We start from the raw sequence: 25,050 nt of genomic DNA on the forward strand, positions 1-25,050 counted from the left end.
GGAGAAATGTTGTCTGTAGTTTATAGAATAAAACAACAATGTTCATTTTACTCAAACATAAACCTATAAATAGCAAAATCAGAGAAACTGATTCAGAAACTGAAGTGGTTCCTATTGAAGTCCTGAGATAATATGGATGGAGCTTAAAAGAGCTGATATAAATATTAAACCTCAATTTGAATATTTGAATTAAATTCAGCTTATTAAAATTAGTTTTTTGGTATTTTTGTATGGTAAAAAAAAAAAAACAAACAAACAAAAAACTTTTAGGTTCATAAAACTCATAAATAAAACTCATCAAAAAAAAAAAAATAAGAAAAGTTGGAATGGTGCATAATTATTGTGTTTTGACTTAATTTAACAATGTATGTATATACATTATTCATCAAAAAGTAGTACCCATAAGCAAATGTGGGATTATGATACTATTCAGAAGAAAGATACATAGAAATTATATAAAGAAATAGATATGGGTAAAATGTTACACATGTAGAAGTAGAGGGTAATACATGCAATTTGTTTATATTTTAATAAAATTTATGACTTTTTTATTAAAACTTTGAGTTTTGAACTTGTGGTGAAAATTGCAAAAAAAAAATATATATATATATATGAATTAGACCAAAGTTAAAACTTCCAGTAGATAGATTTAAATTGTGCAGTAAAGGTGAAGATAAGGCCTTTTTTCATAACTATGATAATCTACATGGCATTTAAACATTTAAAACACGAAAAGATTCATCATACAAACAATTATTTGTTCAATAAACGCATTGTGATTTACTGAACTTATTTTATATATTTTTCCCTGAATAAAAAGTCAATTTCTGTGGTCTAAACAGCCATTAGATGTTGAGAGCTGTTGAGGTTTCGACTCATTCTGAGAGCTTTTGAGAAATGTCTTCTCGGATGGAGGTAAAATGCATTATTATTGAATTTTGTATTTTGTGGAGAGCTTCTGCAGAGCGTCAGATTTCTGTTGGCAGTTTATCGATAAATCCTTCGTATCTGAGCTTTCAGGCTGTTTGTTTCCAGCAGAATCAGATCAGTGAGGGATCTCTGAAACCACGACTGGAACAGATCGAATCCAGAAACCAGACCTCCAGATCTGAACCTCACCCAAACTGCAGAGCTTATAAAGAGTTTACGAGGGTGAAGATGAGTCCCAGTAAAACATCACTCTGGACAGAAGCTATTTTTATTAGCAGTGTGAAGATAAAATCTCTCCACTTAAACTAAACTAATACTGCAGACTGAAGTCGTGGGAGATTTTTTCTGGATGCAGTTTAGAGAACACGTCACCAACATCTGGTATCTGGTAACAGCGTTCGTAAATCAGCCCCTATAATTCAAAACATTTACTGAACGTCTGATTTACTCAACTCAGCAAACGCTGACATCAGCTTCATCCAACACTGACAGATCTGAAGATAATCAATCCTGCAGTGTTGTGTTTCTGAATCTTTCATGCATTTATGTAGAACCTTTACGACACATGGAGGTTGTTTAAACTATCTATCTGTCTGTCTGTCTGTGTATCTACCTGTCTATCTATGCATCCATCCATCCATCCATCCATCCATCCAGTACTGCACATTTTTAATTTGTTCTTATATAAACCTGCCCTATATTCCAACCCACCAACCATCCAACCAACCAACCAACCATCCAATCATTTATCCATCCATCCATCCATCCATCCATCCATCCATCCATCCAACCAACCATCCAGTACTGAACATTTTCTATTTTTTTCTTATGTAAACCTGCCCTTTCTTCCAACCATCCATCCATCCAACCATCCATGCGTCCAATCAACCAACCAACCAACCAACCATCCAACCAACCATCCATCCATACAACCAACCAACCATCCATTCAGTACTGAACATTTTCAAATTTGTTCTTATGTAAACCTGCCCTATCTTCCAAACAACCATCCATCCAACCAACCATCCATCCATCCATACAACCAACCTACCATTCATTAAACCAACCACCCAACCATCCATCCAGTACTGTACATTTTTGAATATGTTCTTATGTAAAACCTTCCCAATCTTTCAAACAGCCACCCATCCTTCCAACCAACCAACCAACCATCCATACATCCAAACAACCATCTACCCAACTCTCCATCCAACCACCAACCAACCATCCATCCATCAATCTCATTCTGTACTGAACTTCTTAAGTAAGTAAAGAAACAAATGACTTTAGGAAGAAATGAAGATCAGTTAATCCAAAACTTTGAAAAGAATCCTCAAGTGAACTCACCACAAAAAAATACCAAAAAACTTTACAATGATTAAACTGGCACTCATCAGGACCTATCAACAAATTGGTGGAACTGGAGGAAAGTTTTTGGGGGCCTAACCTATGACTTTGGGCACATTAAGCATATTTTTTGCTTAACAAACTGTACATCCTCTACCAGTTGGAACAATAAGATAATGTGGCTCTACCGCAATGTCAAGCATTAATAATAAGAGGCATGAAATGTTAATGTAGTCTAAGAAAGAACTCCAGAATGGATCTTCTACATCATTCCTCTGAAGAACTCTACTGAGCTGTGTGTGGGCCAGAGATCTTAACATTTCCCGTTTACATTCTTCTCCTGTAGTAAGAAGCGACTCGTTCTCTCGAGTGGTCTAGACTCAGAATGACAACAAACCCAAGTTTCTTCCTGAGGAACAGAGAGGAGCTGAAGGATAAACACTGGAGGCTGGAGGTGAGTAGGTGTAAGAGAAATTTATTATCTGTTTATTGAACTTGAATGTAGAGCGTAAGACAAGGAAGTGCTGGAAGATTCTGTTTCTAAAGTTAATCAGTAACTCAGAAACCGACAGAGTGAAGAGATCAGACGATCAGAGCAGATCTTTCTCTGAGGAATAGTTAGATTAATCTGAATATGTAGAAACGAGGCCTGGTTTATGCTGGTTTAACCCATATAAATGCTGCTGTTCCAGAAGATAAGATCAGGAGATTACATCACAGGGTTTTCGGCGTATGGTCGGGTCTGGAGAACATCTGGTCATTACATGTTGTCCTCCTCAGGTCGGTGAATCAGGGATGAGTTAAGGATGAGTCATTATGCTTTGGGCGAGAGAGATAGAAAGAGAGAGAGAAATAGGTCAATTGGTTTTTAATTACAGTACATTCAATATTTGGATAAAAGTATTGAGACATATGCTTTTAAGTAGTTTAAAAAAAACTGTCTCTAGTGTCCAGAGAAGACCTTCTACTAGAGTTTGGACCCATCCTCACCTTGCTGTGAGGATTTGATTGCCTACCACATACTAAACTGCCCCAAAAATCTGCCATTGTAACATACAACCATGAGATCACTTAAAAATTATGAGTTTCTTTGATTTTACCAAATTGAAAACCTCTGGAATATAATCAAGAGGAAGATGGATGATCACAAACCATCAAACCACCAAACTGAACTGCTTGAATTTTTGCACCAGGAGTAAAGCAGCATAAAGTTATCCAAAAGCAGTGTGTAAGACTGGTGGTGGAGGAATACATGATGCCAAGATGCATAAAAACTGATGTGCTCTCTTATATACTTATATACAGTAAAAGTAAGATTTTTTAAAAAGTTAATATCACAACATTTATTCAACGTCTTACTTTTCTTAAACATTTATCCCATTTCATTATGTGCTGTACACTTTTAATCAAAATTCAATAAAATGCTAATAAAATCACAATAATCACAAAAATCATAATAATAATAAAAAACATTATAATGTGATTCCAACCCAAACACTTTTACATTGATTTATACGTTTTTTTTTTTTTTTTTTACTTTTTTCACCCCAACTACACAACTCATCCTATCCATGCAATATATGCAATATATATATATATATATATATATATATATATATATATATATATATATATATATATATATATATATTGCACCCTCTTTTTGTTCCACATTTTTATTTTTATTTTTCATGCTTTAGGCTTCATCTTTATGTATATATGTTTCAGAAGGTCCTATTCTATTGGCAATACGTCTCTTTCTACAGAGACTGTATCTAAATGATCTAAATTCAGAACTCTGTGGTAGGCTTAATCACTGCATGAGAAACTGCCCCATAATATATAACCTATAAATAAAACATACAAATAAACAAAGATTTAGCTTGAAATTCCTTTGCATTGTTAAAAATATTACCATTATTCCCATTATTAGCATGATAAACACTAGGATTTACTAAGCATTCATTTTAGCATGCCTCGTATATGCTGTACAACCTGACCTATTACTGTACAAGAAGCTCAACACCGCCCTCTACTGTCCTGTAAACATTACTACAAATTAAAATCCAAATAAACATTTAAAAATATATATGACTTTGTTATAATTGTTATTAATTTGTAATTAATTAATAATTTGTAATTAATTTGTAATTGTAGTGTTATTAATATGAAATTATAGTACATATTACTAATATATGCATGTACAGTGTTAATCAATTTCTCTACATATGGTAGAGAAATTGATTATTAAGTTTCTATAATGTTCTATGATGACTGCAATACATCAATGATAAGGTTTTAATCAAATGTAAACTAAAAATTATTTTATTTTGATTAAATGATTATTGATGATTAGAATAGATATGAATAAAAATTACATAAAAAATAAAAATGGAACATTTACTTTTTAGATTTTAGTTCGCAAATATTTAATTAAACATAATGAAATACAGAAATATTAATATTAAAAGCATTCAGTCGCTTTTTTAGGTTTTCCTTAAGCATTCATTGTTGACCCTGATGTGCAAATGCACATACACAGCTTGTCTAGTCCCTGTAGTAGTGAAGTTGTGGTCTATAGAGGCTAAATTCAATCAAATCCTCAGAGCAATGGGAGTCCAAATCTAGTAGAAAGTTATATCTGGACAGTAGAAAGACAGTTACTCCAATAAAAGCAGAGTAAACTATTTTATGATGATGAACATACGATTAAAGTGTTTCCGAACTCGTGCACTAATGCAGCACTGGTGTTCAGCTCACCTCTCACGGTAACCGTGGCAACCGTCTCACTGGTACCCACGTGGTTGGTGGCGACGCATTTGTAGTTCCCGCTGTCGGACACTTTCAGCTGGGTGATGCTCAGCCTGCCGTCCTTGGTGCTCCTCGCTCCTGTGGAGAGGGAGGCTCCACCCACTCGGGACCACTGGAAGCTGATTGGATGAGAGCCGTGGGCGATGCACTGCAGTCGCAGGGTGTCCCCCCGGCGGGCGACGACCTGGTCAGGGACCGAGGTGGCGTAGGGTGGGGCTAAAGAAACCGGACAGGATGAAGGTAATCAATTAGCTTGATGAATGTAAGCCACGCCCACTTTGTTTTTCTGATTTAGCTAAGCCAATTAGATCGCCCACTCACGAGGACTCCACCTATCACATGCAACGGCAGCATCAAGAGGCAGCCAGTGGTTAGGAACAATTAGCAACAATTTGAAAATGTTTCAGGAAGTTAAGCCTGTAATATTATACAAATCTAAATAACTGTTACATCACAACATCATTAAAATGTTTCTTACATAACCTTAACAAAAAAATGTTGAAAGTAACATTCCCAGAACACTGACACAAGTGATGCTACAGCAACATTACCAGAATGTTCAAAAATGTAAAATAAAAAAGAACTTGAGGATGAAATGGTCTAAAAATGTTAACATTCAGAAAACAATAAATATAAAGCTCTAAGAACTTGGTGGATTAAATGTTGTCAAAATGTTATTTGTATCTTTCAGAAAAACGTTAAATAAGAAGCTCTAAAAAATTGACGGACTGAATGTTCCAACAATGGTAATTGTAACGTTCGGACAATGTTAAATAAAAACGTTCTGAGATTGAACATTCTAAAAGATATTCTAAAAGATGTTGCCGGATTAAATGTTCTTAAAATTCTAAAGTTTAGAAAACATTAAGTAAAAATACTTTAAGGACTGGGTGGATTGAATGTTCTAAGAATGTTAATTCTAAAGTTCAGAAAACGTTAAATAAAAACGTTCTAAAAACCTGATTGATTGAATGTTCTAACAATGGTTATTGTAACATTCAGAAAATGTTAAATAAAAACTTTAAGACTGAACGTTTTAAAAGATATTATAAGACGTCGCCGGATTAAATGTTCTTAAAATGTTAATTCTAAAGATTCTTTTATAACATAAGGTTTTTGTGTTTTAGCAACAAAATCTAAAATTTCCCATATTACCACTATAGAGTTTATTAAGCTAGCCTTTGGGATGAATTAATTTTGGTGTTTTTATCATCTACTTCTGCAGTCCTCTAGAATCCAATGTTTATATTTCACATTGTATAAATACTGTGGACATGTTTTATATCATGGTTTTGCACTTTAGCCGGACTCTCTTACAGTTCACACTGAGATATTTACCCATAATTCCTCAACAGTAAATAAACCTAAAGTCCAGCAGAACTAAGATAAACCCAGCGGACCTGATAACCCAGACCGAGCTCTGTACCAGTGAACGCATTCAGTTCAGTCCCTATAATTCAGTTCAGAACTAAACTGGATTAAAGGTCTGAACTGATTTTTGGAGAAATTAACCTGAATTTGACTGAATTACAATAAATGACCTACATTTAGATAAATAAAAAATGTACTGATATACTGATATTTTTATTTATCTTAATTCAGAGTAATTTAATGTATTTGATTTAATGAATTTTAGTTTATTTAATTCAGTTCACACCATTTATGCTAGTTCAGAGAAGTCCTTATATTTCGGATCAGTCTATTTTATTTATTTATTTATTTTATTTCCTTTTTTTTCTATTTTCTATTTCCTCCTATAATTATGTGACCAATTATCCCACCCATGATATGCACCAACACCAGTATGGTTAAGAAGACCAGCACACGCCTCCTCTGATACATGTGAAGTCAGACTCCGGCTCTTTTTGAACCTCTTTTGCTGAGTAGAATCACAGCGCTAACGCTCGAAGGAAAGCGCAGCGACTCTGGTGGTTCTGATACATCAGCTCACAGACGCAGCCTTGTGCTGATCCACATCACCCTAGGAGTGATGAGGGGAAAGAGAGAGCGCCATCTACTGTACTGTACCCACCCAGAGAGAAAGCAAGGACAACTGTGTGTGCTCTCTCAGGGCTCCGGCAGCTGATGACAAGCTGCATAACCAGGATTCAAACCAGCGATGTCCTGATTGTAATGGTAGCGCTTTAGACCGCTGGAGCACTTGCCCACCCCCCGGATTAGTCTGTGTGTGAGTGTATGAGTGTGTGTATGTGTTTGTGTGTGTGTATGAGAGTGTGTTTGTGTGTGTGTGTGTGTGTGTTCACTTACAGTCCACCTCCAGCTGTACGTAAGCTTCCATGTAGCCCACAGCGTTAGTAGCGTTGCAGATATACTGACCTGAGAGCAACAAAATAAAAGTTTTATTAGAATAAAAATTATAATAAAACACACACACACACTCACACACATACACAAACACACACACACACACACACACACACTAACTCACACACTCATACACAAACACACACACTCATACACAAACACACACACACACACACTAACACACACACTCATACACAAACACATAAAACACACACGTACCCGAGTCCTGGCGGCCAACGTTGGTGAGGGTGAGGGTTCCTCCTGCTGTTTTGTGTTGCCAGGGTAACGGAGCTCTCAGCTTCGACCAGCTGATCTCAGGAGCCGGAGAACCTGCAGATCAATACGCTATTATACTGATCAATAATCATCAATTAAACTGATTTAACTGATTTACAGTGAAGCTGCAGATCAATACCTTATTATACTGATCAATAATCATCAATGAAACTGATTTAACTGTTTTACAGTAAACCTGCAGATCAATACGCTATTATACTGATCAATAATCATCAATTAAACTGATTTAACTGATTTACAGTGAACCTGCAGATCAATACGCTATTATACTGATCAATAATCATCAATTAAACTGATTTAACTGATTTACAGTGAAGCTGCAGATCATTACGCTATTATACTGATCAATAATCATCAATGAAACTGATTTAACTGTTTTACAGTGAACCTGCAGATCAATAGCTTATTATAATGATCAATAATCATCAATTAAACTGATTTAACTGATTTACAGTGAACCTGCAGATCAATAGCTTATTATAATGATCAATAATCATCAATTAAACTGATTTAACTCATTTTATGTGTGAACAGACACATAGTAAAACAATCTGAATTAAAATTTAAAAATTAACCTGCTAACCACCTTACATAATCCTTAATACCTGAGTACTGAATGTTGAATACCTGAGTACTGAAATCCTGAATACTAAATACCTAAGTACTAATTACCTGAGTACTGAATACCTGAGTAATAAATACTGAATACATGAGCAATGAATAATGAATACCTAAGTACTAAATACCTAAATAATGAATACTGAATACCTGAATAACAGTATACCTGAGTACTGAATACCTATATTCTAAATACCAGAGTACTGAATTCCTGACTGCTAAATACCTGAACAATGAATACCTGAACTGACTATCAGAATTCTGAATTCTAAATACCTGATTACTGAGAATCTGAACACTAAATAGTTAATACCAGAATATCTGAGTACTGAATACCTGAGTTCTAGATACCTGAGTATTAAATTAAATACTGTATACAGAAACCTGAATTCCTGACTACTGATTACCTGAATACTACATTTCAGAATAGTAAATACTTAATACATAAACACTGAGTTCTAAACATGTGAACACCTCAGTACTGAATACTGAATGTTTAGCATTTAAAATACAGAAGTTTGGGGGTAAGTGAGTGGGTGTGTTTAGTGGGTGTGGCTTGTGTTTAGTGGGCGTGGTCTGTGTTACCAGTTGCTTGGCAGTGCATGGTGATGCTCTGACCCTCTACAGCTAGTAGGTCAGTCTGAGAGACGGTTGCTTTGGGCTCCATGGCAACCGAGGCTCCTCCCTCCATCCGGAGCTCCACTTTCTCTTCAGCTGACCCCTCCCTGCTCTGAGCTCGGCACAAATACGTCCCAGAATCCTCAGCGGCCATGACTGACACCTACAAGGACAAGCGGCACAAAAGATGAAAGTAATATTAATAATAATAATAATAATAATAATAATAATTCAGAGTTGGTATATTCTAATGATCTAATCTATATTATAGCAAGTGCAGTCACCACAAAGACTATTAAAAATATTATGATAAAACATGATGAAACTGGCACTCATCAGGACCACCCAGGAAAAGAAGAGCAAGAGTTCCCTAAAATGTTATATGTAATTATGGTCTGTTTACCTGTAGCGTTGCCTTGGCGTCAGTTGTTGTGTATGCCAGCACAGTCTCCTGTCCCCCTACCTGCTTCACCCAGGTGATCGAGGGGCGTGGCCTACCGGTGACGTGGCATTCCAGGCTCAGTGATTGGCCGACTCTCACCGTAACCGGTCCGGAGGGCGTCACCCGAACTTTTGGAGCCTCTGATAAATAATACACAATACACAAAAACATACACATCATACACAATCACATTCCTGCATAAACCTTGTATGTCTATTTTCTTTTTTTTTTTTTTGGTTCTTTTTTATTTTTCTCTGTAATATAAATTTGGAAGTTATTCTGTAAATTGTGTCAAAGTTTTATGATAATTGGTCCAATAGAAATGCTCTAAAATTATTTAGAATAAGACATAATTAAAATAAATAGAATATAAATAAAATTATTAAATAAACCTATACAATTACACTAAAATGTAAAAAATGAAATTAAAATAGTGAAATTAAAATAAATCAAATAAGCCTAAATAAAACATTATGATTTTTTTCATCCTCTTTTAAAGTTGCCATTAAAAAAAAAACATTTTATACAAATATTAAAAAAAAAATAAGCAACAAGGCTTCCTTTTTTGACCTGCTCTTTTTCCTTATTTGATATTAGTCAGGACTGTCTAATTAGGAGTTTCTGGGTAAATCATATACAGTGACAATGTGGCAAATGCTCAGAAAATTGGACAATCAAAAATGTAGTAATAATTAAGTAATAATCATGCAAATAATTGACAAATACTGCCTGTTTAATGCCATTATAATGTACTTTAATCCTGGAGTGTTCTTGTGTTCTTAAAATGTTAGTAAATTAATATGCAAATGAAATATGCAAATGAAAACACACTGTAAACAAAAAATATATATTTTTTTTCAGTTAAGTCATGTTAATTTTTAGTGATCTATAGTTATGTTTTTTGTTTTATTGTTTTACTCTCTGTATATATATATATATATTCTTTTTTTTACATTATTCATTCAGGAATATGTTTATTTTTATTTTTTCAAATTTACTGCATAATTATTTATTTGTTTTGTTTTTTTTCTCCCACACATTTTTGTTATTAATTCAATTGTTTCTTTTTCTTTTTTTTTTTTTTTTTTTTTTTTTTTGTAACACACACACAAGGTTTTTGATTTACATTTTCATAAGTGGGGTTCTTTAGCCCTCACAGTTTCCTTGACTCTCCTTTGCACATCCCAATTATAATTATAGTTTTTCTTATTATTTTAAATAGCATGTTTGTGCAAAAAACTAAACTAAAATGAACATACACACATATAGAAACACGTTCTGGACTCACGTTTGACGGTCAGAACTCCAGTAATGGTAGTTTTGCCCTGTGCGTTGGTTGCGATGCAGCGGTACTGCCCCTGGTTTCCGGGTCGGGCTGAAGCAATCGTCAGAACCGAGCCATCCGGACCGACTTTCACATTATCTAGAGAAAAGAACACAAATTCAAACGTAAAGCAAAAATATTACACTTAATTTAATTTAAGTTAAATCATGCATACAAAAAACTGCATTCATCATTATTTAAAAAAATAATTAAAAAAATGTCAACTTCTTCCAATTGGTGTAAAATAATGAGATTTAGAATTAAAAAAAAATATATAAAAATCTAACACAGAAGTTCTATAATTTTTTTATTAAGGACTTAAAATCAAAGACTGCAGGATTTAGAATGTTTCTCAGTGATTTCTTGTATCAGCCACTGCTTTTTAAGATACAACCATATTACAGTCTGATTGATAAATAAAAATAGACACAATAGAAATGTATAGATACTACAAATAAAAGCAGTAATATTATACAGTTTATTATTATGTGAAAAATACTGTATAATGCTAACCTGAAACAATGCTGCAATAATAACCTGGGGCATAACAATTGGAACATATTTGTTTTAGGTTGAATTGTCCAAAGGACTCCAAAGTTAATAGTAACATCTTAACAGGTATTGGTTTGAAAATGGGCTACAGGTGTAGGTGATATACTTTTTTGATTTTCTATGCAGTAAAATAAGTTGTTTATATGCAAAATAGACATAAAATCTAGGCAACTATAAAAAAACAAAAGGTTTTGAAGAACATACACTGTGACCAGGCCACTCCAAAACCTTCATTTAGTCATTTTTTAATCCATTCAGCGATTAACTTGTTGTTTGTGTGCTTTGGGTCATTGTCCTGCTGCAGAACCCAAGTACTCCTGAGCTTAAGGTCACAAACGGATGGCTGGACTTCATTCTACTTCAGGATTTTTTGGTAGAGAGCAGAATTCATAGTTCAATAAAGTTATTCAACCTGGAACTCTCTCATTGATACTACTTTTGCCTCAGTCTCTTTATTATTATTATTGAATCATTAACTCTGATCTTAACTGAGGAGAGTGAGATCCTGCAGTTCTTTAAATGTTGTTCTGGGTTCTTTTGGGATCTCCTGGATGAGTTCTTCATGCCCTTTTGGAGTAATTTTGTTTGGTCGGCTGGTCACTCCTGGGAAAGTTCACCAGTGATCCATGTTTTTACCCCCATAATTTACCCTGATAAATCACTTTTTACTTTGTTATCCAGCTCAAAGTAGCTCCACGCCTCCTTGGTAGAATCCGGAGAGCTACTTTGAGCTGGATAACGGTGTAAAAAGTGATTTATCAGGGTAAATTATGCCCCGTATCTCCCAGTCTGAAGGGTGTTTGGACAAACTGTTAAAATTTGTGGATCTCTGAACGCTGTGGGAGAGCGGAGGTGTGCTATTCGTCAAAGATAAGAACTTTGGTAACACTTTACTTGGATGGTCCATTTTATGGCCTTGTTGATGCTCAACTGACATTCAACTAACACTGAATTGAATGTCCATTAAATTGAACTTAACCCTATGTTGAATGTAAATGATTCAAAATAGAACCTAACCCTAACCTTAACCCTTAATCAACCATAAAATCAAACCCTACACCTAACCCTAACCTTAACCCTTAATCAACCCTAAAATCAAACACTACACCTAACCCTAACCTTAACCCTTAATCAACCCTAAAATCAAACCCTACACCTAACCCTAACCTTAACCCTTAATCAACCATAAAATCAAACCCTACACCTAACCCTAACCTTAACCCTTAATCTACCATAAAATCAAACCCTACACTTAACCCTAACCTTAACCCTTAATCAACCCTAAAATCTAACCCTACACCTAACCCTAACCTTAACCCTTAATCAACCATAAAATCAAACCCTACACCTAACCCTAACCTTAAACCTTAATCAACCCTAAAATCTAACCCTACACCTAACCTTAACCTTAACCCTTAATCAACCCTAAAATCTAACCCTACACCTAACCTTAACCTTAACCCTTAATCTACCATAAAATCAAACCCTACACCTAACCCTAACCTTAACCTAAACTTAAAATCTAACCCTAAACCCAATCCTAAAATATTAAGATAAGCGTTTGGATTAGAGTTGAATGTAGGGTTATATTCAATAGAGAATCATTTACTTTCACCTTTTAGTTCATTTGCATTTAATTGACATGTAGTTGAATGTTAGTTGAGTGTCAATGAGGCCATCAAATGGACCATCCAAGTAAAGTGTTACCAGAACTTTTTATCATGTTTTACTACAACAAAAGTACATTTTACACTGGAGTTCTACTTTAAGTGATTTCTTGATTCTACAGGTCTGGCTAATTAAATTGAACTAAGCTTTCCAAAGAATGTTGTTAACCACAGTTAATTTATCACTGGGAATCAAACACACAACTTCTTAATGGCAATGATTGGGTGCACCATAATAGGATAAGAAATCTGTAGTAGTGATTATTTTTTAATCTCACCTCCGAGTGGCTGGTTGTTGAGCCTCTTCCACTCCAGCTGGATGGGCTGGGACCCGCTGACCACCCGGCATCGGAAACTGACCGTCCCATCCTGATTAACCACAGCACTGCGAGGCTCAATCGACAGAACCGGCTTCTGAGCCGACACTGAAACACAAAAGATTTATCACCTAAAATCAATAAAAAAACTGAAGATTAAAAAAAAGTATGACCCCCTTTATCCTTTATACGTCCTTATTGAGTCCAGAAACACCTTCACATTTAGTGTTTTACTTTCTTTATTTCTTTATTTAATGTATTTTCTACATTGTACATCTCAAATTCCAAACACAAATATTGTTATTTAGAGCATTTATTTGCAGAAACTGAGAAATGACTGAAATAACAAAAAAGATGCAGAGCTTTCAGACCTCAAATAATGCAAAGAAAACAAGTTCATATTCATAAAGTTTTAAGAGTTCAGAAATAATCAATATTTGGTGGAATAATCCTGGTTGGTTTTTAATCACAGTTTTCATGTATCTTGGCATCATGTTCTCCTCCACCAGTCTTACACACTGCTTTTGGATAACTTTATGCTGCTTTTCTCCTGGTGTAAAAATTCAAGCAGTTCAGTTTGGTGGTTTGATGGTTTGTGATCATCCATCTTCCTCTTTATTATATTCCAGAGCTTTTTAATTTGTTAAAATGAAAGAAAGTCAGAGCTGTTGCTATAACGTGTTGTACATTTTTATAAATATGTATTTACAATTTTTTTTTTTTATTAATGCAATAAAATGCATTTTCAGTATTCATAGAAAGTGTTACAAAATCAAAGTATAAAACATATTTTGCATTATTTAACACTTTCCACATGTGTTCCTGTATAACTTGGTAACGCTTTCTTTTACAGTACCCTAAGTTCTAGGTATTAACCAGGTAATAGTGAGGTACAAACTCGGAAGTACTAAGTAATTATTTTTGGTAACAAGATGGTAAGTACCAGAAAAGTCTTGCCTAATTACACTGAAATGTCTAGGTATTAACCAGGTAATAGTGAGGTACAAACTCAGAAGTACTAAGTAATTATTTTTGGTAACGAGATGGTAAGTACCAGGAAAGTCTTGCCTAATTACACTGAAATGTCTAGGTATTAACCAGGTAATAGTGAGGTACAAACTCGGAAGTACTAAGTAATTATTTTTGGTAACGAGATGGTAAGTACCAGGAAAGTCTTGCCTAATTACACTGAAATGTCTAGGTATTAACCAGGTAATAGTGAGGTACAAACTCGGAAGTACTAAGTAATTATTTTGGGTAACAAGATGGTAAGCACCAGGACAGTCTTGCCTAATTACACTGAAATGGAACTAGGTAATAAACAGGTACATGGGTGGTACAAACTCTAAAGTACTAGGTAATTATGTTGGTTAACAAGATGGTAAGAACAAGGACAGTTCAATTTAATTACACTGAAATGTCTCACAGGTTCTAGGTAATAACCAGGTAAGTGTGAGGTACTAACCCCAGTAACATGATGATAAGTACCAATACTGTTCATTTTAATCAGTCTCTATTTATTTGATTTAAAAATAAAAGGTCAATACCTGATAACAGAGAAGAAATAGCTTATTTCTCTTTACTGAGTTCTTACCATTTAGTTCAACAAATAACCCTCTGTAGAACATCCTTCTGTAAGTACCATATAAAACACAGTGTAACTAACAGAACTTTCTGCTTAATAAAGGAGTAAATGGACTGTAAAAGAAAGCAGAGCTTATTTTTCTGGTTTTACTCAGTTCTTACCATGTAGTTCAACAAATAACCCTCTGTAGAACATCCTTCTGTAAGTACCATATAAAACACTGTGTAACTAACATAACTTTCTGCTTAATAAAGGAGTAAATGGACTGTAAAAGAAAGCAGAGCTTATTTTTCTGGTTTTACTCAGTTCTTACCATGTAGTTCAACAAATAACCCTCTGTAGAACATCCTTCTGTAAGTACCATATAAAACACTGTGTAACTAACAGAACTTTCTGCTTAATAAAGGAGTAAATGGACTGTAAAAGAAAGCAGAGCTTATTTTTCTGGTTTTACTCAGTTCTTACCATGTAGTTCAACAAATAACCCTCTGTAGAACATCCTACTGTAAGTACCATGTAAAACACTGTGTAACTAACAGAACTTTCTGCTTAATAAAGGAGTAAAAGGACTGTAAAAGAAAGCAGAGCTTATTTCTCTGGTTTTACTCAGTTCTTACCATGTAGTTCAACAAATAACCCTCTGTAGAACATCCTACTGTAAGTACCATGTAAAACACTGTGTAACTAACAGAACTTTCTGCTTAATAAAGGAGTAAAAGGACTGTAAAAGAAAGCAGAGCTTATTTCTCTGGTTTTACTCAGTTCTTACCATGTAGTTCAACAAATAACCCTCTGTAGAACATCCTACTGTAAGTACCATGTAAAACACTGTGTAACTAACAGAACTTTCTGCTTAATAAAGGAGTAAAAGGACTGTAAAAGAAAGCAGAGCTTATTTCTCTGGTTTTACTCAGTTCTTACCATGTAGTTCAACAAATAACCCTCTGTAGAACATCCTACTGTAAGTACCATGTAAAAACACTAACTGTTACACTCCCCAGGCGTGGGTTAGGCTATAACAGTTTGCGACCCCGGGTGAGCAGGGCCTAGATCAGCTGAATACAGGATACAGAGAAGACACAGTGAGACAGTGTTTCCAGTGAGTTCTCAGCTTAATCTCTTTATTTAACAACATACACAAACTAAACCACTTTTACTTTGGTCTCTTTTCTCTTTCTTTTGCAGTTTCACATACACATTGCATCTCATCTGCATTTTACATACATTCACAGAGAATCCTTTTTTTTTTTTTTTTACTTTTTTTCAGTTAACAAAACTCTGTATATCACAGTACACATTACCTTTACTTTTTAATCAGCAAACCCTCTTAATACTGTTTCTACACAAAAAAACAAAACAAAACAAAACATATATATATATATATATATATATATATATATATATATATATATATATATGAATATAAAAATACTACTATATATTAATACATTTACATATGCATACATATACCAATACTCAAACTTCTTTCATATTAACACACTACATTACCAAAAACACCTTTAACTTTTACTGAGCACACTAACTACATCTTAGTGCTAATATTTGTATCTGCATAGAGTGTATAGAATTGACCAAAGTATAAAACTTGAACAAAGTGTATAAAAACATGATTACTTAGAGAAACCTTAAACTGTAGCTTATCTAGCTGTAATAACTAATTATTGTGGTTGGCAGAGGCTCTATATTTACTTTAACAAGGCCAAACTGGCTCTTAAAAAGAGAATAAAATTGACTTGACTTTTAATAAACATGTATTTAACTAACAGCGACTGCTAATGCTAGCCTAAATGTATAGAGAAACAATAGGAATGACGGCGCGAAATTAGCCCGAGCTACTTTGAGAAACAGCGACACACGGGCACAATTACCGAGCGAAAATAGCTAAAACTAGAGCGCAAACACACGAGAGATAATCACAGGCTTAAACACGGTTATAGAGCGAAGTTAGCGACCGAAAGAGCGAGAGGAATAACAGCGGGGAGCCGGTAAGGCGCGTGGTTAGCGGGGGCAGTGGCTAATGCTAGTGGCAGAGGCAAGAGCGCCGGCCAGGCGCGCGGCTAGCGGGCCGCGGGAGTGATTGCTCCCCGATGCTGAGCGTCCACCAACACACAAGACCATAGCGGCTCATATTACACAGCAAAACCTTTTAACGAACATATACACTCAAATATCCCTCTTATAGTGCTTTGGAAACATTTATACTTGCACAGTTCCACATATTTCCCCACCTGGATACAGAGAAGACACGGTGTTCCCAGTGTGAGTTCTCAGCTGAATCTGAGACCCATCTCCTGTTGCTCACCTAAGCCACAGCCTAGCGCCCGCCCCCTGGCACTGCTCCCCCTACAGGACTGGATGTTTCACGTTTCACATACAAAAACCCATTCAGAAACCCAAAAGAATATATATTACATGGTACTTACAGAAAGTTGTGTCACATTTAAGTAGTTATTATATATATATATATATATATATATATATATATATATATATATATATATATATATATATATATATATATATATATATATAATAACTACTTAAATGTGACACAACTTTCTGTAAGTACCATATAAAACACTGTGTAACTAACAGAACTTTCTGCTTAATAAAGGAGTAAAAGGACTGTAGGACTGAAGAGAGCAGAGCTTATTTCTCTGGTTTTACTCAGTTCTTACCATGTAGTTCAACAAATAAGCACTTCAAAAAGAACAACATACAACTTCAAAACAAAACAGAAATGTTTACTGTTTATTATTTATCTCTTTTTTGACACAACCAAGCATGCATTACTGAACTTATATATATATATACAATGAAAGCTGAGGACAGCTTTTATTGGGGTAAGCAGCTTGCGGGCAGGAGCTTGCCTTCGCCCCCTTGACCCTTCCAAGCCACTTCAAATTTTCTATTTCTCTGATCTTACTATGTATAGGTATATGTTTGAACACTGAACACTGTTATTTTATTCTATAAACTACTGACAACATTTCTCCCAAATACTAAATAAAAATATTGTAATTTAGAGCAGAAAATGAGAAATGGTCAAAATAATGAAAAAGATGCTTTAGTGCTTTCAGATCTCAAATAATGCAAACAAAAGCAGTTAATATTAATTTAGAAACAACTATAATAATGTTTTAAGATTTCAGAAATCAATATTTGGTAGTTTTAATAACCCTGATTTTTAAGCAGTTTTAATTTATATATATAAGTTATATATATATATATATATATATATATATATATATATATATATATATATATATATATATATATATATATATATATTTAACATGTAAGACCTTATTCTACAAATTATGTTTAAAAAGGGGGTAAATACACATATTCAACACTTTATTCCTTTATTCTTATGGTATACTTTTTCACCCTTAAACCTTGTAACATGCTCTAATGTCTTTAAACATATGGCCAAGTATTCCATTCCTGTGCTGTCTTCCTAGTGAAGAATTCCACTCTATAAACCTTAAATTCATTTTTAGGGATTTCTCAGTCAAATAAATAGAGACTGATTAAAATGAACAGTATTGGTACTTATCATCATGTTACTGGGGTTAGTACCTCACACTTACCTGGTTATTAGCTAGAACCTGTGAGGTATATCAGGGTAAGGAGACTATATTGGTACTTATCATCATGTTACTGGGGTTAGTACCTCACACTTACCAGGTTATTACCTAGAACCTGTGAGATATTTCAGTGTAATTAAATTGAACTGTCCTTGTTCTTACCATCTTGTTAACCAACATAATTACCTAGTACTTTGGACTTTGTACCACCCATGTACCTGTTTATTACCTAGTTCCATTTCAGTGTAATTAGGCAAGACTTTTCTGGTACTTACCATCTTGTTACCAAAAATAATTACTTAGTACTTCCGAGTTTGTACCTCACTATTACCTGGTTAATACCTAGACATTTCAGTGTAATTAGGCAAGACTTTTCTGGTACTTACCATCTTGTTACCAAAAATAATTACTTAGTACTTCCGAGTTTGTACCTCACTATTACCTGGTTAATACCTAGACATTTCAGTGTAATTAGGCAAGACTTTCCTGGTACTTACCATCTCGTTACCAAAAATAATTACTTAGTACTTCCGAGTTTGTACCTCACTATTACCTGGTTAATACCTAGAACTTAGGGTACTGTAAAATAAAGCGTTACCTATAACTTTACTGTCTTTAATAATAAATGATCTTAACTTTGTCAAATTGAGTCAAGTTTTCACTGTTTGGGTTCATGTCTGGGTCCACAGATGTTTTTTCTTTTCATTATTCTAAACAGTTCTTGGTTTAGACAAACAAACCTGAGTGGAAGTCTTTAATTTGAACTTTTAAATGAAGAGGTTCTTTAATCATTGAGAAGTTCTTGACCCGCTTATGTTGTGTTTACAAAAACGCTTCTTTAAATTAGTGGTTTTGAAACTTCTCCTCTAGGGCCACCTAGAAGGCTCATTTTTTTGCTCCAGCCTAACTTTTAATGCATGGAGAGCCTTTTCTGCATGAATCGGTCATTAAATGTGTTCTAATCTTCATCTACATCACAACAATAAACAAACAGTCTGCTTAAACTAAAACCACACAAACAATTCTATATGTTTTGCATGATTTTCTTGAAAACAACATGTTAACATTTACAGTGAGGGCAAAAGTACGTGAACTCCTAGACTAATGACTTTTCTAAGAGCTAATTGGAGGCAGGATGTGATGAGATGTGACTGGATGTGTAGGTTAAAGCTGCCCTATAAAAAACATCAACACACCAGTTTTGACTTTGCTGTTTTTAAGAAGCATTGCTTGATGTGAATCATGCCTCACACAAAAGATCAAGCTCTAAGAAGATCTACGTTCAAGAATTGTTGACTTGAAGCATGAAGCTGGAAAGGGTTACAAAAGTATCTCTAAAAGGCTTGATGTTCATGTGTCCACGGTAAGACAGACGCTCTACAAATGGAGAAAGTTCAGCACTGTTGCTACTCTCTAGGCGTGGTAAAGTCCTGTAAAGGTGACTGCAAGAGCACAGCACAGAATGATCAATGAGGTGAGGAAGAATCCTAGAGTGTCAGCTGAAGACTGAATACAGAAATCTCTGGCAGATGCTCACCTTTTTGTTGACAAATCAATAAATACAATAAGGAAAACATTAAACAAGAATGGAGTTCATGGGAGGACACCACGGATGAAGCCACTGCTGTCCAAATAAAACACAAAAAAAAGCTGCACGTTTAAAGTTTGCAAAAAAAAGAGCACCTGGATGTTTTACTACTGCACTACTGGCTAAATATACTGTGGACCGAAAAAAAAATGAGTTGTTGGGAAGGAAAACACACAACGCACAGCACACCATCATCGAAACCTCATCCCAACTGGGCATCATGGTTTGGGGCTGCTTTGCTTTGCTGCCTCAGGGTCTAGACCAATTTTGCCATCATCAGCGGAAAAATGAATTCTAAAGTTTTCTAAGACATTTTTTTGCAGGAAAACCTAAGACCTGATCTGTCCTCCAACTGGAGCTCAACAGAGGATCATTGTAGATTTGCTTGTCTGTGCCCAACTTGTCAGACAGTAAGTGAAGTTGTGGAATTATCATAGCATTTACACAAAGGTCATCACAGTTTTACAGTACATAGATTTTCTGATAAATCTAAAGTTACTTAAGTTAAATTTAATTCGTTGGCATATCTTTTTAACCTGAGTTCTAAAAAGAAAGATTACAATCAATCCAGAGGCCCAAATACTTAAATTCGGTCACAATCTGCAATTTCTGTCCAGATACAACTATATCTGTCTCTGGAGTGGGGCATGATTGTTTAGAAAAAAATATACCAACAGTTTTTGTTACTTATTTAACTTCAGACATGATTGATCAAGCCATGTTGTAATATGGTTCATTGCACTACTAAGCTTAGAAGCAGCTTGTTGTTTTGTGCCACCATAAAGTACATAAATTACTGCATCATTAGCATATAATTGAATTTCTACCTCTGGACAGATAGAAGGCAAATCATTCATATTAAGATTAAATAAAAGTGGTCCAAGTACGGATCCTTGGGGAATCCTTGGGGAATCCATGTATAATCCCAAAGGATTCACATACTTTTTCTTGCAACTCTATAGTTCCTGTGTCCTGTAAACTCCCACCTTGAATCTTTGGTTAATTACGAGGGTCTTGGAGAGCTGAAACAGGTGTGTCAGATGAAAGGTACACGACATAGATCCCCCACTGACTTCACAGAGAGAACCCAGGAGCCCGAGGCCTTACTGTCCCACCACAACTCCAGCTTTCACTCATTACGCTCTTCCTCGTTACGGAGGAGACGTCCTTATAAATACCTGCAGACGCAGCTGGTTTACCGCAGCGTTCGGCAGGTTTTAATTTAAAACTGGAGTCGGAGAGAGAGCACCGCCGTGATTAAACGCTCTGGAGACGATCTGAGACATACTGAGATGATTAGAGAAGATCCACGGTTAGATCATTCCTCACTGTAGAGCTCACAGATTCTCCTGTTTATCATCATCATCCCTAACCGTAAACTACAGCAGACCTCCTCCCACCATCATTACCCATACTCTATTCTATCTTCACACTTCTTAAAATCAGAGTACTTTACGGATTACAATAAAAAACACACTAAAATAAGTTTTATATAGCAATAAAATACAATATTAGATTATTACAGATCCAATAACCTTGTGAAATCTAGATTTTTGATAGTCTAAACAGTTAGAAACTACATGAAATCAAAAATTTCTGCCATATGCAGATAGAAGCTACGATACATGATTTCTGACATATCCAGGTTGTTTTTTAATATTATGAACAGCTAAAAACTACTGTTTTAGAATATCTTGATTGATTTTTGAAAGTTATGGATTGTGGATAGTTGGGGATAGCTGAAAATGCCATGCAATCCAATTTTTTGCATATCTAGGTAAATTTTTGATAGTGGGACCAACCAAAACCCACGGGCAAGTCCAAAATACTTTGTTAGTCTGGTTAGTCAAAAACAACGTAATCTGATTTGTAAAACATCAAAATTGATGTTTGATCGTCCAGACTGCCAAAAACACATGAATTCAAATTGTTGGTATATGCAGGTACATTTTTGATAGTCTGGACAGCTAGAAGCTACATAATATATGATAAAATAACCTTGATTCCAGTTTTAATGGATTTCTGTTTTATTCAGATGTGTTTTTTTTTGTATAACATGAACAGTAAAAAACTACACGAAATCCAATTTTTGGCCAAAGCAGATTTTTGATGATCTGGACAGCCAGAAATATTATGAAATCCAATTTTGGCATATATAGATTCATTTTTGACAGCCTGGACCAGCCAGAGAAATATGTTTCATAGTCCAGAGAGCAATAAACCACATTAAATCATATTTTTTTGCATGTGTAGATTGTGGTTTTATAGTCCGGACAGCAAAAAATCACATGAAATCTGATTTTTTTCCACATCCAGATTGAAGTTTGATAGTCCATACGGCAAAAAATCACATCTGATCATATTGTTGTCATATCCATTTTTTGATAGTCTAAAGGGCCAAAAAGCCTCATAATTTTTTTTTTTAGTATATCCTGATAGACAGACAGTCCTGGAGCTCCTGGAGAAGTAAAAAATACCCATTGGCCAGGTGACTTGAGGCTATTTAGATAAACCAGGTGACCTAATTCTGTTTTTGAACTGGGGTCAATGCCTTTAGGGCTAAACGGTGCTCCTAAACTTTTCTGTTGTTTCTGCTGACCAAACTGGATTTTACATTTTACAAATTTATTGATTCTGAACGTCTGGATTTGCTTTGGATCATGGAAACAGTAACGTATTCAGCTCTATTCACGTTCTGATGAATCAAGCAGCAATGCAGAAACTCAAGCAGAACCTGGAGGAGATCCATGATAGACTCGGCTCACATTCAAACCACTTCATTCCAAGCTGTAATTTTTTTTATTAGAGACATACAATTCTTTTCTGAATGTTTCTGAGGAACATTATGGTCTTCAGCTGTGTGACACTTCTAAAGTAACAAGGTTGGCATGAGTTACAGTGAAAAAACATATTTTCTCCCTGGATTCAACACTGGGTTTAGAGTTTAACTTAAAAATTACAACATTTAAAACAAACAAAAGTGCCCCAAACCAAAAAAACTAACAAAATAAAATGAATTGGTAGCAAATTTATTACAGACTTAACATAAACGTATATACTTTTTGCGAGATGAGCTTCTAAAAATAGTTATTCAAAGTTTATTTTTATTTTATTTTTTTTTTTTACAGTGCAGGTTGTCAAAAATAGTCTTAATTTTTGCTTCATTTTTGATAGTATGGAGTTATGGACAGTCAGAGGCCACATGGAAACTTGAAGAAAAATAAATAAAAAAGTTATTTTTCTCTAAATAGTTGTTAGTATTATGTTTCTTTACACTCAAGTATTACATAAAATAAAATAAAAAAATTCTAAACAAAAAAACAAACAAACAAAAAATTAATTTGCTGCAAATTAAGTTCCTGCAGACTTAACACTTAAATATAGTGTTGGTTAGACATTTGCTCAATCTTATTTTGTTCAGTCAGCTTCTGAAAAATAGTAATTAAAAGTTTAGTTTTTAATTTTTAGTTTATTTTAAAGTTCACGTTGTAAAAAATATTCTCATATTTTGCTCCAGCTTAACTCACAACATGTAGAGTTTGGGTAAGAAATTTGGCTCTTATTTATTAGTTTGTTTATTTATTTATTTTTTTCTTTAAGTGTTCTCTAATCAGGACCCAGAACCTCCCAGATGGTCCACATTGTTTTATTTATTTTTGGTTCATTAAAAAAACATTCATACTAAAACATTCTATGCAAAAGATTATCATTATTATCAAATATTATGTGGAATTTATTATTATTACTATTATTGTATTTTAAATAAGGGATTAAACTGGTAATTTTACAATGTTTTACATGTTCTGCTTAATTAAGCAATTTTTTCTTGTTTTTTTTTTTATTAAATTCTTGTCCAATCAGTGCTCAGGACCTCCCAGGTGATGTATGTGTTTGTTTTATCTCAACACCCAACACCCACATTTTTTTTAAAAGAGCTACAAAAGAGGCATTTCCATGGAGGAGATCAAAGCAGTGCAATCTGTCTTTCTAGAACATATAAAATTAAGTGAATTATTATTAAATAAAGAATTTATTTAGAAAATAAAAACAGAAAAAGGTACAGGCATGTTATGTTTAAAAAAATTGCACTTGTTTTCTATTCTCACAAATTCTTTAAAGTCTTTAAATGGATCTATATAAAATTTCTTTTTTTATATAATTATTTTTTTTAACTTTCTTTTGTGGTCAAAATACAAAAAGATGTTTTAGCATGTTTTAAACTTTTTAAAAACAAAAAAACTAATCTTTAAAAATAGTAATTGCCTTTAAACTGTAAATTATTTTGTACAATTAACCAAAAATTAACTTTAATTTCACTGTATAATATGACCTCTGCTTGCTTCCTAAGCAAACAAACTCACATTTTGCAATAAAACACTCTCTAAGATAACACTACTGATCTAATCCCAAAAAATGAATTTAGAGCAATAATAAATAATCATGTTCAGAACAGAAAAAGTGTGTTTTAAAGTAATTTAGCTTTATTTTACCTGAGAGCAGAAGACTGAACAGAATCACTGCAGCTCTGATGAAATCCATGATGGAAAGACTGATTCTCTCACTCTCTGTCTTTCTGTCAATGTATCACTCTTTTCACCCTCCGCCCCCCTCCCTTCATCATTTCATCACACTCCCACCCCCTCTATTCACACACACACACACACACACACACACACACCCTCCAGCTCCACTTTGAAGTACAACCCTTAATCAAAAAGTTCACAATAGATCACAGTATGTGAAAAACTTACTTTTTATACAGTATAAACGCAAGATATTCAATGTTTTATTATATTTCAAATCTTCTGTATTGTATATTAATACTAAACTCATCCAAACTAGGAAAAAAACATATGCAATTATACTAAATAAAAAAGTAAAAACATATTTTATTATTATTATATTTTAGATTAGCACCTATGCATTATGAGTTAGAGTCTCCTGGAATTCAGGCTTTCAGTTAACAGCTGTGCTGAACTCATCAAGAGTTAATTACTTGAATTTCTTGTCTCTTAATA

General features: G+C 34.3%; 1 protein-coding gene across 1 annotated transcript; it reads right to left on the bottom strand.

The window, feature by feature from the left end:
* Window positions 1-2,732: 2,732 nt before the first annotated feature.
* Window positions 2,733-24,620, bottom strand: LOC103030395 (basement membrane-specific heparan sulfate proteoglycan core protein-like). Its single transcript, XM_049469646.1, has 9 exons — window positions 24,523-24,620; window positions 13,210-13,356; window positions 10,677-10,811; window positions 9,350-9,528; window positions 8,914-9,109; window positions 7,633-7,743; window positions 7,357-7,425; window positions 5,038-5,304; window positions 2,733-3,096 (listed from the first exon to the last, which is right to left on the bottom strand). The coding sequence occupies exons 1-9, from the start codon at window positions 24,569-24,571 to the stop codon at window positions 3,092-3,094; spliced, it is 1,158 nt and encodes a 385-aa protein (XP_049325603.1). The 5' UTR covers window positions 24,572-24,620; the 3' UTR covers window positions 2,733-3,091.
* Between the last annotated feature and the right edge of the window lie 430 nt (window positions 24,621-25,050).

This window comes from Astyanax mexicanus, chromosome 21, assembly GCF_023375975.1.
Source record: "Astyanax mexicanus isolate ESR-SI-001 chromosome 21, AstMex3_surface, whole genome shotgun sequence".
Taxonomy (NCBI): Eukaryota; Metazoa; Chordata; class Actinopteri; order Characiformes; family Acestrorhamphidae; genus Astyanax; species Astyanax mexicanus.

What these genes read in the sequence shown, in the direction of transcription:
- LOC103030395 (XM_049469646.1), bottom strand. Translation starts at nt 24,571, where the DNA reads ATGGATTTCATCAGAGCTGCAGTGATTCTGTTCAGTCTTCTGCTCTCA. An exon ending in CAACAACCAGCCACTCGGAG is followed by an intron (nt 10,812 to 13,209) that starts GTGAGATTAAAA and finishes TCTTTTCTCTAG; the next exon opens with ATAATGTGAAAGTCGGTCCG. An exon ending in CGTTGGCCGCCAGGACTCGG is followed by an intron (nt 7,426 to 7,632) that starts GTACGTGTGTGT and finishes TGTTGCTCTCAG; the next exon opens with GTCAGTATATCTGCAACGCT.